Genomic DNA, 16,105 nt, shown 5'->3' with positions numbered 1-16,105 from the left:
CAACTTTCTCTGACACACCCTCTGAGACTGGGGTCACGGCCAAGGTCTGCCATTATCTGGAGAAATTAGGGTGAAGTGCCTTTCTCAAGGGCACATCGACAGATTTTTCACCTTCTCAGCTCGGGATTCGAACTAGAGACCTTTCTACCTGGATGCATGTTTTGACATGTGTGCATGTGTGTGTGTAAATACTGTAACTGAGCCACATGCAAAACCTACATAGTTTCTCTCAACTCTACATTAATATGTACTCATCTCTCCTCAACCAAAAGATTACAGGAGACAGGATGGAATAATCCTTTGATAGAATCCTTTCCAAAACCCGGCATCTCATCAGTCAGAATCTTAAACCAAAAAGATCATTTCATGGATGCCCTGCTTTCAGAATTACAGGCTGCTTTCCAAAATGTCAAGCTGCCTCTCTGATTTTCCTTGGTCACGTAGAGGTGTACAGACTGTTCCTGTCACCCCCACTGCAAATAATATTTGTTTATTTCTTTCAGAATTATGTAACAAATGTATTAATAAGCATTTCGGAGTTATCTTAGACAAGCTGTCTTGTTGTCTAGTGCATTAGGCATAGAACTCTCTACCTGTTACACACTGTCATAGTCTTTGTCTTCAGATGAGGAGTAAGAAATATCGGACCAATACGCAGCGTGGTAAGTGTCCATATTTATATTTTTATAAACCGTGAACACTAAACAAAACAAGACAACGAACGACAGTCCTGTAAGGTACTACGACTATACAAAGAAACAACCACCCACAAACACAAGAGAAAATAAACCCAATTAAATATGGCCTCCAATTAGAAGCAACGACAACCAGCTGCTTCTAATTGGAGGTCGTTCCCAAAACTAACATAGAAATAGAACAACTAGAAATACGAACATAGAAATACAAAACATAGAACAATACCCAAAAACCCCGACAACACAAAACAAACACACCCCTGCCACGTCCTGACCAAACTACAATAACAAATAACCTCTTTTACTGGTCAGGACATGACACACACAATGTGCATGACCTCAGATCAGAGGAAATTATGATTATGGCTGATACAAAATGTAAAACGGAACAGAACAGAAGGATTCTCGCCAAAGGTGTGTTTGCATTGTGAGAAGACAAAAAAAGTAATTTAATCATGAATAAGACAGAAAGGAAAACAAGGGGGTATTGCAGACGTATCTATTTACGCCCCCACCACGACGCTGGCCTGAGTGGCAATTGCCTGGAAATTGTTATTTTATTTGAAAGGTCTGCCGGAACAATCCTCTGGGTGTAATGGTTTATTGTTCCGATGCCCTGCTTTCAGAATTACAGGCCACTTTCCAAAAGGTCAAGCTGCCTCTCTGATTTTCCTTGGTCACGTAGAGGTGTACAGACTGTTCCTGTCGCCCCCACTGCAAATAATAATTGATTATTTCTTTCAGAATTATGTAAAAAAATGTATCAATAAGCATTTCTGAGTTATCTTAGACAAGCTGTCTTGGTTGTAGGTTGGTAAAAGACAACTGAGACTAAATTATAGTTTTATTGATTCTCACAAACTTTTTGCTTTTCATATGTTTCTAGTTTCAAGTTTGAATATCACGTGCACAAGTACAGTGAAATGCCTGTCTTGCAAGCTCCAAACACAACGATGCAGTATTCAATATCAATGTAACACTACAAATAACATAAGGTAGAACAAAAACACACAAGAAATGAAAATAAGAAGAACACGAGAAAGTAAGAAGTTATATACAGGGTCAGTTCCAATACCATATTTATAATGTGCAGGGATACTGGAGGGATAGAGGTAGATATGTAAATATGAGTGTGTGTGCTCGTGTGTAGAGTCACTATAAATGTGTGTGCATGTGAGCAAATGATTGTGTGTGTGTGTGTGTGTGTGTGTGTGTGTGTGTGTGTGTGTGTGTGTGTGTGTGTGTGTGTGTGTGTGTGTGTGTGTCCAACAAGCAGTTCTCACCATCCCCAGTAGAGCTATACTAGGCTTATACTTTTCCATTTGGAGAGTGAGAAGGCAGTGTTTCCAGCATGAATGTGAATGTGCATGATGCAGCAATACTCTGATGGCTCTGTATATCCAGAGGGAATTGCCATGTGTTCACAGAGATGCAGATAATATTTTACAGAGCAAACCACAGCTGTTTTTTTTTGTGGTCAGGATAAAGTCATGGCCCGAATCATGGTACAGTATATGGATATCAGCTGCTATTGGTTTTAACCCAATGGAATTGCTACATTGTGGCGAGGGGCAAAGATCCTCCACTAGCCAAGTGACTGACAGTGATTTACACCACATGGTAATCCCTATCCTGTCAATTCCCAGGAGCACAGTTCCCAGACTGCCTTACTCCCACCATCACTTCTCTTCTACCATCCCTATCGACCTGCTTGCCTCTATAAAAGTCCACTAACGTCACTAAAAAAAGACAGAGGTCTTCAGGAAAACATATTTTCAATGGTGTGGTAAAACTGAAAGCTCCATTTCATATCCAGTAAAAATAAAGGTAAGGTTTATTGTTGCTCGCTCACTCAATCTTTATTTTTCATGAGAGGGTTTACGGCTTTTCAGACTTGATGCAGCGGTACCGCTTGTCGTGAGGAAGCAGAGAAACAATCTATGGAGTCTTCCTTTCACACAGCCTGATATAGAGGTCCTGGATGGCAGGGAGCTCGGCCCCAGTGATGCACTGGGCTGTCCGCACCACCCTCTATAGCGCCATGTGATCGAGGGCGGTGCTGTTGCCATAACAAGCAGTGATGTAGCCAGTCAAGATGCTCTCGATGGTGCAGCTGTAGAACTTTTCAGCCTCCTGAGAGGGAAGAGGCTCTGTCGCACCTTCTTCACAACTGTGCGTGTGTGGACCATTTCAAGTCCTTGGTGATTTGGACACCGAGGAACTTGAAGCTACAGCCCCGTCGATGTGAATGGGGACGTGCTCGCCCACCTGTTGCCACAAGAAACGGGCAACCAGTGAAGAACAAACACCATTGTAAATACAACCCATATTTATGTTTATTTGTTTTCCCTTTAGTACTTTAACCATTTGCACATCATTACAACACTGTATATAGACATAATGTGACATTTGAAATGTCTTTATTCTTTTGGAACGTCTGTGAGTGTAATGTTTACTGTTCATTTGTATTGTATATTTCACTTTTGTTTATTATCTACTTCACTTGCTTTGGCAATGTTAACATGTGTTTCCCATGCCAATAAAGCCCTTACATTGAAATTGAATTGAATTGAGACAGAAGCAGAAAGCAAGAGAGAGGGAGAGTGAGAGTGAGACAGAGACAGAGACAGAGACAGAGCGAGCGAGAGATTAGAAGGTGAGTGGAGGAGATGTAGACAGAGAAAGCAGAAAGTGAGGTTTGAGGAACAGACAGAAGGAGAGAAAAAGATAAAGGGAGAGATAAAAGTGTAAGAGATAAATAAAGGTTGATTAAAGCCGACTCATAACTCCCTCTTTGCTCTCTCTCTCTCCTCTCTTGCTCTCCCTTTTCATTTTTCCTCACTCTCTCTCTCACCTTCCTCTCGTTTTCATCCTCCTTGGCTCCCTCTCCTCTCAACTTTCTCTCCCTCCCTCCCTCCTCTCTCTCCCTTCCTCCCTCCAGTCCTCTAAAGCTGCAGTGTCTACGGATCCTCAGTGTTTTCCAGCTGAATTCATGAATGTGTTTTGGTTTTGTCTGCAGCCCTTGAGCTCTGCACTTCGTCTATAGAGTCTTAGTCATCAGCTGTCTAAGTGCATTAAGCATTAAACTCTCTACCTGTTACTCACCATTTGCATGACCTCAGCTCAGAGGAAATGATGATTATGGCTGATACAAAATGTAAAATGGAACAGAACAGAAGGATTCTCGCCAAAGGTGTGTTTGCATTGTGAGAAGACAAAAAAAGTAATTTCATCATGAATAAGACAGAAAGGAAAACAATGGTGGTATTGCAGACGTATCTATTTACGCCCCCACCACGACGCTGGCCTGAGTGGCAATTTCCTGGAAATTGCTATTTTATTTGAAAGGTCTGCCGGAACAATCCTCTGGGTGTAATGGTTTATTGTTCCGATGGCCAGATTGAAATAAAGTGGATTTGATTTGTGTGCCTTTTTTAGACTGGGACATCCATTATGGTTAATGTAGGAAGAGGGACGAGGTGGCAAACTGGGACATCCATTATGGTTAATGTAGGAAGAGGGACGAGGTGGAAAACTGGGACATCCATTATGGTTAATGTAGGAAGAGGGACGAGGTGGAAAACTGGGACATCCATTATGGTTAATGTAGGAAGAGGGATGAGGTGGAAAACTGGGACATCCATTATGGTTAATGTAGGAAGAGGGACGAGGTGGAAAACTGGGACATCCATTATGGTTAATGTATGAAGAGGGATGAGGTGGAAAACTGGGACATCCATTATGGTTAATGTAGGAAGAGGGATGAGGTGGAAAACTGGGACATCCATTATGGTTAATGTATGAAGAGGGATGAGGTGGAAAACTGGGACATCCATTATGGTTAATGTAGGAAGAGGGACGAGGTGGAAAACTGGGACATCCATTATGGTTAATGTAGGAAGAGGGACGAGGTGGAAAACTGGGACATCCATTATACTTAATGTAGGAAGAGGGACGAGGTGGAAAACTGGGACATCCATTATACTTAATGTAGGAAGAGGGATGAGGTGGAAAACTGGGACATCCATTATGGTTAATGTAGGAAGAGGGACGAGGTGGAAAACTGGGACATCCATTATGGTTAAAGTAGGAAGAGGGATGAGGTGGAAAACTGGGACATCCATTATGGTTAATGTAGGAAGAGGGACGAGGTGGAAAACTGGGACATCCATTATGGTTAAAGTAGGAAGCGGGATGAGGTGGAAAACTGGGACATCCATTATGGTTAATGTAGGAAGAGGGATGAGGTAGAAAACTGGGACATCCATTATGGTTAAAGTAGGAAGAGGGATGAGGTGGAAAACTGGGACATCCATTATGGTTAATGTAGGAAGAGTGATGAGGTGGAAAACTGGGACATCCATTCTGGTTAATGTAGGAAGAGGGACGAGGTGGCAAACTGGGACATCCATTATGGTTCATGTAGGAAGAGGGATGAGGTGGAAAACTGGGACATCCATTATGGTTAATGTAGGAAGAGGGATGAGGTGGAAAACTGGGACATCCATTATGGTTAAAGTAGGAAGAGGGATGAGGTGGAAAACTGGGACATCCATTATGGTTAAAGTAGGAAGAGGGATGAGGTGGCAAACTGGGACATCCATTATGGTTAAAGTAGGAAGAGGGATGAGGTGGAAAACTGGGACATCCATTATGGTTAATGTAGGAAGAGGGATGAGGTGGCAAACTGGGACATCCATTATGGTTAATGTAGGAAGAGGGACGAGGTGGAAAACTGGGACATCCATTATGGTTAAAGTAGGAAGAGGGATGAGGTGGAAAACTGGGACATCCATTATGGTTAAAGTAGGAAGAGGGATGAGGTGGAAAACTGGGACATCCATTATACTTAATGTAGGAAGAGGGATGAGGTGGAAAACTGGGACATCCATTATGTTTAAAGTAGGAAGAGGGATGAGGTGGAAAACTGGGACATCCATTATGGTTAAAGTAGGAAGAGGGATGAGGTGGAAAACTGGGACATCCATTATGGTTAAAGTAGGAAGAGGGATGAGGTGGAAAACTGGGACATCCATTATGGTTAATGTATGAAGAGGGATGAGGTGGAAAACTGGGACATCCATTATGGTTAAAGTAGGAAGAGGGATGAGGTGGAAAACTGGGACATCCATTATGGTTAATGTAGGAAGAGGGATGAGGTGGCAAACTGGGACATCCATTATGGTTAATGTAGGAAGAGGGACGAGGTGGAAAACTGGGACATCCATTATGGTTAAAGTAGGAAGAGGGATGAGGTGGAAAACTGGGACATCCATTATGGTTAAAGTAGGAAGAGGGATGAGGTGGAAAACTGGGACATCCATTATACTTAATGTAGGAAGAGGGATGAGGTGGAAAACTGGGACATCCATTATGGTTAAAGTAGGAAGAGGGATGAGGTGGAAAACTGGGACATCCATTATGTTTAAAGTAGGAAGAGGGATGAGGTGGAAAACTGGGACAGGAAAGTGGTCATTTCCTGTTTAGTGAATAATTCCATTTGAGGAAAAGGTGGATAAACCAGTTAGTTAGTTCATTCGTTCGTTCATTTGTTACTTAGTTTGTTACTTAGTTAGCTAGTTATAACTGATTTATATCAACTTTATTCCAACTACAAACACGGTGTATATGGTATGTATGTATACCTTCAAGTCCACATGGACTAGTGCAGTACACAGAGAAAATGGTTTGATTTGGACCAGGCCTTTAGAATCATTATCTCATGTGCAGCCAGTAGTTCCAGAGGAGGGCAGAAACAACCATCATTACATTTCACTTCACAACTTCCTGCTACTTACAACTTAACACTGACAGCACTCATTAAAGATTTTGTTAGCTTAAAACTTTGTTTCACCTCTCCTTACTCCCCCTCTCCTCTTTCTTCCATTCTCTCTTCCTTATCCACCTCCAGGACTGCAACTAAAGCAGAATAACTAACGACGGAGAATGATAGATGAGAGGCGGAGTGAGAAAATGAAAGAGGGAGAGATAGTCAATTCAATGCATCGCCGAAAGGCCTGTTTCTCTCCTCTCTCCTTTCTTTCTTACTTCCCTTTTCTGTCGCTCGCTCTATCTTTTCGAGGAACTGAAAAATTCAGAGAATAAGTAAATGGGGTTAAGATTAAAATTGAAAATGATTGATGGAGAGAGAGAGAGAGAAAGACAGACAGATACAGAGAGAAAGAGAGACAGACAAATACAGAGAGAGAAAGAGAAAGAGAGAGACAGACAGATAGAAAGAGAAAGAGAGAGACAGACAGATACAGGGAGAGAAAGAGGGAGACAGATAGATACAGAGAGAGACAGACAGATACAAAGAAAGAAAGAGAGACAGACAGATAAAGAGAGAGAAAGAGAAAGAGAGAGACAGACAGACAGATACAGAGAGAAAGAGAGACAGACAGATACAGAGAGAGAGAGAGAAAGACAGACAGATACAGAGAGAGCGATAGAGACAGACAGACAGACAGACAGACAGACAGACAGACAGACAGACAGACAGACAGACAGACAGACAGACAGACAGACAGACAGACAGACAGACAGACAGATACAGAGAGAAAGAGAGACAGACAGATACAGAGAGAGAGAGAGAAAGACAGACAGATACAGAGAGAGCGATAGAGACAGACAGACAGACAGACAGACAGACAGACAGACAGACAGACAGACAGACAGACAGACAGACAGACAGACAGACAGACAGACAGACAGACAGACAGACAGACAGACAGATACAGAGAGAAAAAGAGAGACAGACAGATACAGAGAGAGAGACAGACAGATACAGAGAGAGAGAAAGAAAGACAGACAGATACAGAGAGAGAGAGAGACAGACAGACAGATACAGAGAGCGAAAGAGAGACAGAGAGACAGACTGATACACAGAGAGAGAGAGCGAAAGACAGACAGATACAGAGAGAGAAAGAGAGAGACAAACAGATACAGAGAGAGAAAGAGAGAGACAGATACAGAGAGAGAAAGAGAGAGACAAACAGATACAGAGAGAGAAAGAGAGAGACAAACAGATACAGAGAGAGAAAGAGAGAGACAAACAGATACAGAGAGAGAAAGAGACAGACAGATACAGAGAGAGAAAGAGAGAGACAAACAGATACAGAGAGAGAAAGAGAGAGACAAACAGATACAGAGAGAGAAAGAGAGAGACAAACAGATACAGAGAGCGAAAGAGACAGACAGATACAGAGAGAGAAAGAGAGAGACAAACAGATACAGAGAGCGAAAGAGACAGACAGATACAGAGAGAGAAAGAGAGACAGACAGACAGATACACAGAGAGAGAGAGCGAAAGACAGACAGATACAGAGAGAGAAAGAGAGAGACAGACAGATACAGAGAGAGACAGATACAGAGAGAGAAAGAGAGACAGACAGATACAGAGAGAGAAAGAGAGACAGACAGATACAGAGAGAGAAAGAGACAGACAGATACAGAGAGAGAGAGAGAGAAAGACAGACACAGAGAGAGAGATAGAGACAGACAGACAGACAGACAGACAGACAGACAGACAGACAGACAGACAGACAGACAGACAGACAGACAGACAGACAGACAGACAGACAGACAGACAGAGAGACAGACAGATACAGAGAGAGAAAGAGACATAAATATAAATCGAATAGCTCGAACCGGCATCCCCATTCAAGTCAATGTGACATTCTGGTGCACTGGACATAGAATCAGGAATTCTATTTCTATCTCTTGATCATGTAGTACAGTCTTCGTGGCCTCTGCAAATACATTCCTCTGCTGCCACCTGCTGTTTCTATGTATAGACAGCAACAGCATAATATATCCGTATATACAGCCTCCTTGGCCTTAGAAAAGACAGAGTAGGGTATCAGCTGACCCTACTCCAATCCTAACCTTAACCATAGTGGGGAAAATGCAAAACTGACCCAAGATCAGTGTCTAGGGGAAACTTCACCCCAGAGCTGTAAAGACACTCCTCTGTCTTCATGTATCACTAGTTTGACTGTGACCATGCAGGCCAGACGGGCTCCCCCTTCTGTTGCAGTTCAGCTTGTGCTACTCAGTGTCTGATAGGTTACGTTCCAATAACATCTCCCTTCTCCTGAAGTGTACACTTGTTCACTAGTTCCCACAAATCCCCCACACCACCACCACACACAAAAAAATGATACAACTATCATTTTTCATACCCTTTTTACATGCATTTCGTAATTTGACCACTGAGAGGCACCATTGTAACATGAACGGTATGCGTAATCGTATGCCATGCGGAATGGTGCTAGAGGGGTCATGTTACAAATAAATCGTTATTTACCTGAATTTAATGACAATAAATCATTGTGTTGTCAACATGATACAATTGTGTCCTTTCCGACACAACAAAACAACCTCCCAACTCTTTTTGGTGAGGTCGCCATTTTGGACACTTGAGACACCCAGCGAGCACACTGATTGGTCGATTACATGCGGAGTCCTCGTACCTGGATCCCCATCCCGTGCTAAACGGCAGCATTTCCACAGCATGCGCTTGATTAGGCTACTCAGTGAGAAAGGACCCCTTCTTAGACCACTCTTCAAGAGCTGCGCTCTGGTAATGACAGACCCAGGCAAAACTTGTTGATTTCTAGCGAGGGAGGTGCTATTACGCACCAAACGAGTGTCATATCCAATTATCTGGAAACCCGGCATGTGTTGTAATTGAATCCTTATTTCCCAACCGGTTGTTATGGATGGAGGTCGAGAGAGGGGTTAGTTAGTGCCTGTTGCTCTTTCCTGGTGCAGCATGTTGCACTGGTGGTCTCTCGCTTTATCAGTCCTCAGGGTGGGCAGTTGGAGGCATTGAGGACGCTGCGCTGCCAACAAGAATAATTCACTCGTTTTTGGAGAGACGATACGACTAGCAGATATCTTGGCTCCACCAAGCAATACGTTCGCCTGGGTCGATAATTTAGGCTATTTTTAGGAGTTTGCCTTTATTACATGTGAAGTTCAATGCTGGAATGTAATTTTTAAAACGGAGCGTTTTCTTGTGTTTGGAGCGTTTTTGTGTGTGAAGAACCTGCAGAGCAACTTTTGGAACAAATTACGCATAAGAAGAGGATGGTGTTTTACATGTAGAGTGAAAGTTTCGCTCTGCGCTCTGTTGGGTCATTATTGTATTACATTTTTGTATTTTTTTCTGTTTTGCTAACTATATTCAAGAACAAAACAGGTTTAAAGCCCTGGACTGCAGGAGAAATGGCCAGCGAACTGAAACCACGGCTTTGTATCATGACAAAGAGTGAGAACGGGTATGGGTTTCACTTGCACGGTGAGAAGGGGAAGAACGGCCAGTACATTCGCAAAGTTGAGCCCGCGTCGTCAGCAGAAGCTTCGGGGCTGCGCCCGGGGGACCGTGTCATTGAGGTGAACGGGGGAAATGTGGAGAAAGATACGCACCATCAAGTGAGTATAGCACATCACGAACTGTCCAACTCCATCCGATTTTTTCTGTCAGTGGACTACATCGACATGTTTAATATGCGCCAGCAGCATACCACTGCTGGCTTGCTTCTGAAGCCAAGCAGTGTTGGTCCTGGTCAGTCCCTGGATGGGAGACCAGATGCTGCTGGAAGTGGTGTTGGAGGGTCAGTAGGAGGCACTCTTTCCTCTGGTCCAAAAAAAAATGCCCCAGGGCAGTCATTGGGGACATTGCCCAGTGTAGGGTGCTGTCTTTCGGATGGGACATTAAACAGGTGTCCTGACTCTCTGTGGTCACTAAAGATCCCATGACACTTAGTGTAAGAGTAGGTGTGTTAACCCTGGTGTCCTGGCTAAATTCCCAATCTAACCCTCATACCATCACGGCCACCTAATCATCCCCAGTTTACAATTGGCTCATTCATCCCCCCTCCTCTCCCCTGAAACTATTCCTCAGGTCGTTGCTGTAAATGAGAATGTGTTCTCGGTCAACTTACCTGGTAAAATAAGGGGTAAATAAGTATGTTATGAGCCTAGTGTTTCAGTAATGATATTGTCATGGTAGTGACAGACAGACAGAGGAGGACACGGAGAGGTCAGCCACTGTATCATCCACTGGCGTTCAAAACGTTGAAGGAGCACTTGACATTTGATTTGATACTTGTATTTATTCCCTGCACACTTAATATGGTTTTATAAGCATATTATACCTGTATAAAATAATCATAGTATACAACAATGGACAATACCAAAATACACCATTATTTTATCTCCCCTAAAACACTCAGCATTACCCCATGGAGTGGCATAATATAAATCATACCAAAACCCCTAACAACTTTTCCAGGTTAAAATATCCACTTTTTTACAACTAGGCATTGTAAGACACAGTGCATGGTTACATGGCACACTAACCAAGTTGTTTAGTCTAGAATGTTCTATGGTCTGTGAGAATAAGCAGACAGTCTAGACAGCCTTTCAGAAGTTGCTGGAAGACATCACACATCTCCCTATCATCAGCTGCTGAGACTGCCTGGTCACACACACACCCACTCTCACACACACTCACACTGCTGTGTTGATAGTGATCTGAGTTCTTAGTGAATGGCTGTGTTGTATCTCCGATGGGCAATGGCAGCCTGAAGATGAGGCAAGCACACCTAAAGCAGACATAGCGTGCATGAGATTGAAGTGGAGCCAATCTATTCCAGTGAGGTAGGATGTCTGAAATGGCTGTCATCATGTTAGTTTCATGTCAGCGTGTGTGACCTCTGACATTGTGACCCAGGATGAGACATATAGTAAGCCCTGCTCTGTAAATGTGTAACACGTTGGTCCGGTGAGCCACACTCGCATGATGAGGAACCTAGCCTGAGACCTTGTCTGAGACCTTTAGAAGACCTAATACTTATAGACTTTAGCTCAGTGGGCTGACACAGTCTTGTGGCGCCCATGCAGGAGACCTGGGATCAAAACCCGGTTAGTCACGTGTAGTCCAATGGGTATGCAATCAATCTGGACCTCATAACCAACTGTTCTATAAATCACCAGAGTTCCAGACGTCCTCGTTGTGTTTACATCCCAAACCCTTCCTCCCTAGTCCCTCACCCCATGCCACTCAGCAGTAAGTCATCACTGGCGGAGACAGACGTCTACTGGGACGTCTGGGACAAGGGAGACCCACTTTAGACACTTCAACAAAGAGGCTGACATGATGAAGGGTCCAGATGCTGTAGAGAGTGTTGGTGTTTCTGTCTCCAATCAACCCCTATTCCCTGTAGTTCACTACTTCATTATCATGTCAATTATCATGTTATTACTCTCATTCTCTTTCTCTCCCTATCTTACGCTTTCATCCTCTCCTCTGTTCCATTCCATTCAAAGGGCTTTATTGGCATGGGAAACATATGTTTATATTGCCAAAGCAAGTCAACTAGATAATAAACAACAGAGTAATATATACAATAAAAACATGAACAGTAACACTCACAAGTTTCAAAGGAATTTCAAATGTCATATTATGGCTATGTACAGTGTTATAATGATGTGCGATAATGATCTCCCTCTCCCCACAGGTGGTGCAGAGGATCAAGGCGGTGGAGCATGAGACCAGGCTGCTGGTGGTAGACCGGGAGACGGACGAGTACCTCCGCAGCCTGCGCCTCGTCTGCACCGAGGAGATGGCTGTCCGTCTGGGGGGACTCACCTCTGTGTCCCCCTCCTCGCCCCCAGCCTCACCGCCCCCCTCCTCGCCCCCGGCCTCCTCGCCCGCAGCCAAGAGAGAGAACGGCTCTGTGTCCAAGCTGCCCGCCACCCTGACCAGAGAGGTACCCAAGCCCACGCGAAGGTCTCCGTCGCGGGCCGCCAAGAAGGTGCGTACCCCCTCGGGTTGAGACTCAATGGATGTTTACTCTGTAGGGGTGTTGTGGTGGTGGGTTAGTGCTGGGCTGGAACGAAAGCTTCCACACGCACAAAGACACACCAGAGACCACCAGCTGACATAGATAAATGCTTTTTACACTGGAGTAGGGCTGTGTTCTTGACTTAGTGCAGGGCTGGAACAAAATCCTGCACTCATATCTGCACATCAGATATGGACTGAAGGCTCCTGGATCAGGGGATGGTATTTCGGGGATTATGGCTAAAGTTAGGGGATGTTCGAGAGAACATACAGTACTTACTTAGGCCTTTGAATTCCTTATGGAATTACTCGCTTCCAATCTCTTCCAAACTCTTCTGTCCTGCACCATTCCTTCAAGGTGTTGCTACGTCAACCCCACTTTCTTCATGTCTTGTTCTGTGTCACCCCTCCAGGTGTTCTTGGGTCTTCCTCTCTTGCTTTCACCCTGTGGTTTCCAGGTAAGATCGAGTTCAACGTTAGCTCAAGGGTAGCTAAACCCAAACTGCTATCTGCTATCTACACAGTACCATGCTGTCACAGTGTGCTGGTATTTGAATGTGGGTCAGCATTCTCTCGCTGTAGCAGCCAGAGAAGCCGATGTATAACATCTGATTGCCTATAGTCACAGATCTAGGGTCAGTTTATCTTCCCCAAATCATAACCTCCGCTATTGGGGGGAGACATACAAATTGACCTTAGATCTGTGTCTAAGGGTGACTCCATCCTATTCCCGCTGAGATCTGATTACCTGGGTCTTGTTTTTCGAGCTGGCTGACTGAGCTCCAACCTGATGTGATGGCCTAGATTAGATTAGACCTGTCCTCTATTTGAGGGGAGCCCTGTCCAAGCCCTGTGTGTGTGTGTGTGTGTGTGTGTGTGTGTGTGTGTGTGTGTGTGTGTGTGTGTGTGTGTGTGTGTGTGTGTGTGTGTGTGTGTGTGTGTGTGTGTGTGTGTGTGTCAGATGGCAGGATTGGTTCCAGACTCCTTGTAGTTGTGGTCAGAAAGGCACTCAAAGGTCAAGGGTCATTACATCACAGTGGTTAGGATTCTGACCTAATGGCCAATGCAGCAATTCTCCCTGTGCTTGCCAAGTACCTAAGTGACATCCTGTGGCTGTAGAAACTACTATCCACACAGTATTACAGTAGACCTCAGAGTAAAGTGCTGTGCTAGGATCAGTTTAGCGTTTTAGATCATAATAAATGAATAATAATAAATAAGATGGATGGACAGTGGGACCTGATCCTAGATCAGCACTCCTACTCTGTAAGGCTTTATGAATAGGGACCCTTGGGTGAACATGTTCTGGTGAATGGTTGTATGTGCAGATGAAATATGATAGCCCTGGCTTATAGCCCTGGGTTGCAAACAGTTTCTTTTCTCAAATCTAGTTCAAGTATTGCATGTTGATTTGGAAAACATTTCCGTTGGGTCCCTGTCTTCCTGACAATCTACTCTGCTTTTGTTTTCATCTGCAAGTTGAGGCTTCTCTGCTTCTGTTTCATGCATTCAACAGAACATGTGTTTTCACTTACGCTCGTCTTGCCAATTGGTGCACGATGCAGAACTCTTATTTCTACATAAGCACTGACAAGGCCAATCTGTGTGTGTGTGTGGGGGGGGAGGTGCGTGTGCTGTGGTGTGTGTGTGTGCGTGTGGTGTATGTGTGCATGCGTGCAGTGTGTGTGTGTGTGTGTGTGTGTGTGTGTTTAGCCTTTGCTCAGCTGCGATCGCTTTGTGAGCCGTGGAGAGAAATCCCAGCAGCCTGAGAGGCCAGAAGGCCTAACTAAGCTCAGGAAATGTATCTCTCTCTCGCTCCTCCCCCCCACACCCCTTCCTCGCTCTCTCAATCTCTCTCTGACCAAGCTTGCCTGAAGAGAACATAAAATACGCAGAGACGCCAGAAACAAATCCTTTCCAAGTGGAGAGAAGGAAAGGAGAGGAGAGGAAAGGAAAGGAGAGGAATGGACCGAGTTTGGGAAACCCTGCACAACAGCCAGTCAGTGGGCCAGTGTAGGGTAGTGTGGATGTCTGGAGGACACACACACACATACTCTCATGTACGCACGGCACGCACACACACACTCATGTATGCACGGCACGCACACACACACTCATGTATCCACAGCACGCACACTCACATGTATGCACGGCACACACACACACACACACACACACACTCATGTATGCACGGCACGCACACACACACACTCATGTATGCACGGCACACACACTCTCACGTAGGACTAGGGTCCTGCAGCTGGACATGCCTATGGTAATGTGTAACAAGCTGTGGGTGGACGAGGAGGGGATATTTCCTGTTTCATCACAAAGGGATCAAAGTGTGTTTGTGTGTGATGTGTGCATGCATGCGTGTGTGTCCACTCTAATCCACAGAGCTAAAAGAATATATTTATTTGTTGATATAGTATAGCTGGTGGCCAGGACTCATTCTAAAATAACAAGGGGACAGTATCCGGTCTGCAGCCTTTAGCTGACCCCAATGCCTGTACTCTGTCAGTGTCCCAACTGAGAGTCCATGTTTTATAAGAGATGTATTTCAGTCTAGATATGCAATATAAAACATGGACCATGCATCTGTAACTTCCATTGCAGACTCCAGAGGCTGACGTAGAGAGTGAGTGACTGGAACGTCCCTCCTAGCTGTCAGTACCAGCCGTCTGTCTCACACCCTGTCTCCCACACACGTCTGTTTTCCCGCCTTGGCCTCCGCTGTGGTCCATAAAACAGACGTAGAAACGTCTGACCAGCTGGATGGATGGGGAACAGGGAGGGAGGGGCTCTGTAGCAGGGCAGCTGCTCAGTCTTTCACAGGATGGCTACTTAACCACAAAGCAGTTGTGATCAGTTTTAGATGTGACTGTTTAGTCTACTCAGTTATCTAGAACACTAACGAACCCCTCTTTTCCTCTCCTCTTTACTGTGTATGCAGTGAGCCCAGTTTGCTACAGGAAGTGTTGTCAGGGCAGCCAGACTCCGAGGGTTACCTTGAATTCCAGGACTTCCTGGGGGGAGGAGTCGAGGGAGGAGCTGAGGGATTAGGCTCCAGTCTGCAGCCCAGTCTGTTCTGGGGCTGGGAAGTATTGCAGGCAGCACCTCTACAGAGCTCCACAGACCCCCTGTCACCAACCGTAATCACTAACACATTCACCTAATGTGTGTGTGTGTGTGTGTGTGTGTGTGTGTGTGTGTGTGTGTGTGTGTGTGTGTGTGTGTGTGTGTGTGTGGTTCATGCGTGCACACGGGTGTATGTCTGCATATGTGCATGTGTGCATTACAGCCTGTGTAAGTGGATGTATGCATGCTTGTCTGTATGTCCACGTGCCACCTTTTGCATCGGTGCATCTGTGTGTGTAGAAGTTATACGATTCTTACTGGGGTTTTCTCTCCCTTCATCTTCTGGTTTCCTTTTCCCTGCATTCCTCTACTGTTTACACTCCTGTAGATTTGAGAGACAGCTAAGAGTCCAGAAGAAGAGATTGACTCAGAACCAACTGATTTCAGGCTGTACTGACTGTGTGACTGTAGCTGTACT

The 16,105-nt window shown here is 44.8% G+C and overlaps 1 protein-coding gene across 2 annotated transcripts in view; it reads left to right on the top strand.

Moving 5' to 3' along the window:
* The first annotated feature begins 9,132 nt into the window (after positions 1-9,132).
* Positions 9,133-16,105, top strand: part of LOC106601791 (Na(+)/H(+) exchange regulatory cofactor NHE-RF2) — a 65,251-nt gene continuing 58,278 nt past the window's right edge. The window contains exons 1-3 of one of the 2 annotated variants that reach the window (XM_045715604.1): positions 9,133-10,133; positions 12,224-12,520; positions 12,963-13,007. In XM_045715604.1, the coding sequence (XP_045571560.1) occupies positions 9,927-10,133; positions 12,224-12,520; positions 12,963-13,007 (549 nt within the window). In that variant the 5' untranslated portion in view covers positions 9,133-9,926. The remainder of the gene's footprint in view (positions 10,134-12,223; positions 12,521-12,962; positions 13,008-16,105) is intronic. The other variant, XM_045715605.1, reaches the window with a different exon arrangement.

The sequence above is a fragment of the Salmo salar genome, chromosome ssa03 (genome assembly GCF_905237065.1).
Source record: "Salmo salar chromosome ssa03, Ssal_v3.1, whole genome shotgun sequence".
In the NCBI taxonomy this organism is placed as follows: domain Eukaryota; kingdom Metazoa; phylum Chordata; class Actinopteri; order Salmoniformes; family Salmonidae; genus Salmo; species Salmo salar.
Note: the sequence above shows the minus strand (reverse complement) of the source record. Positions and strands in the feature narration are given on the sequence as shown.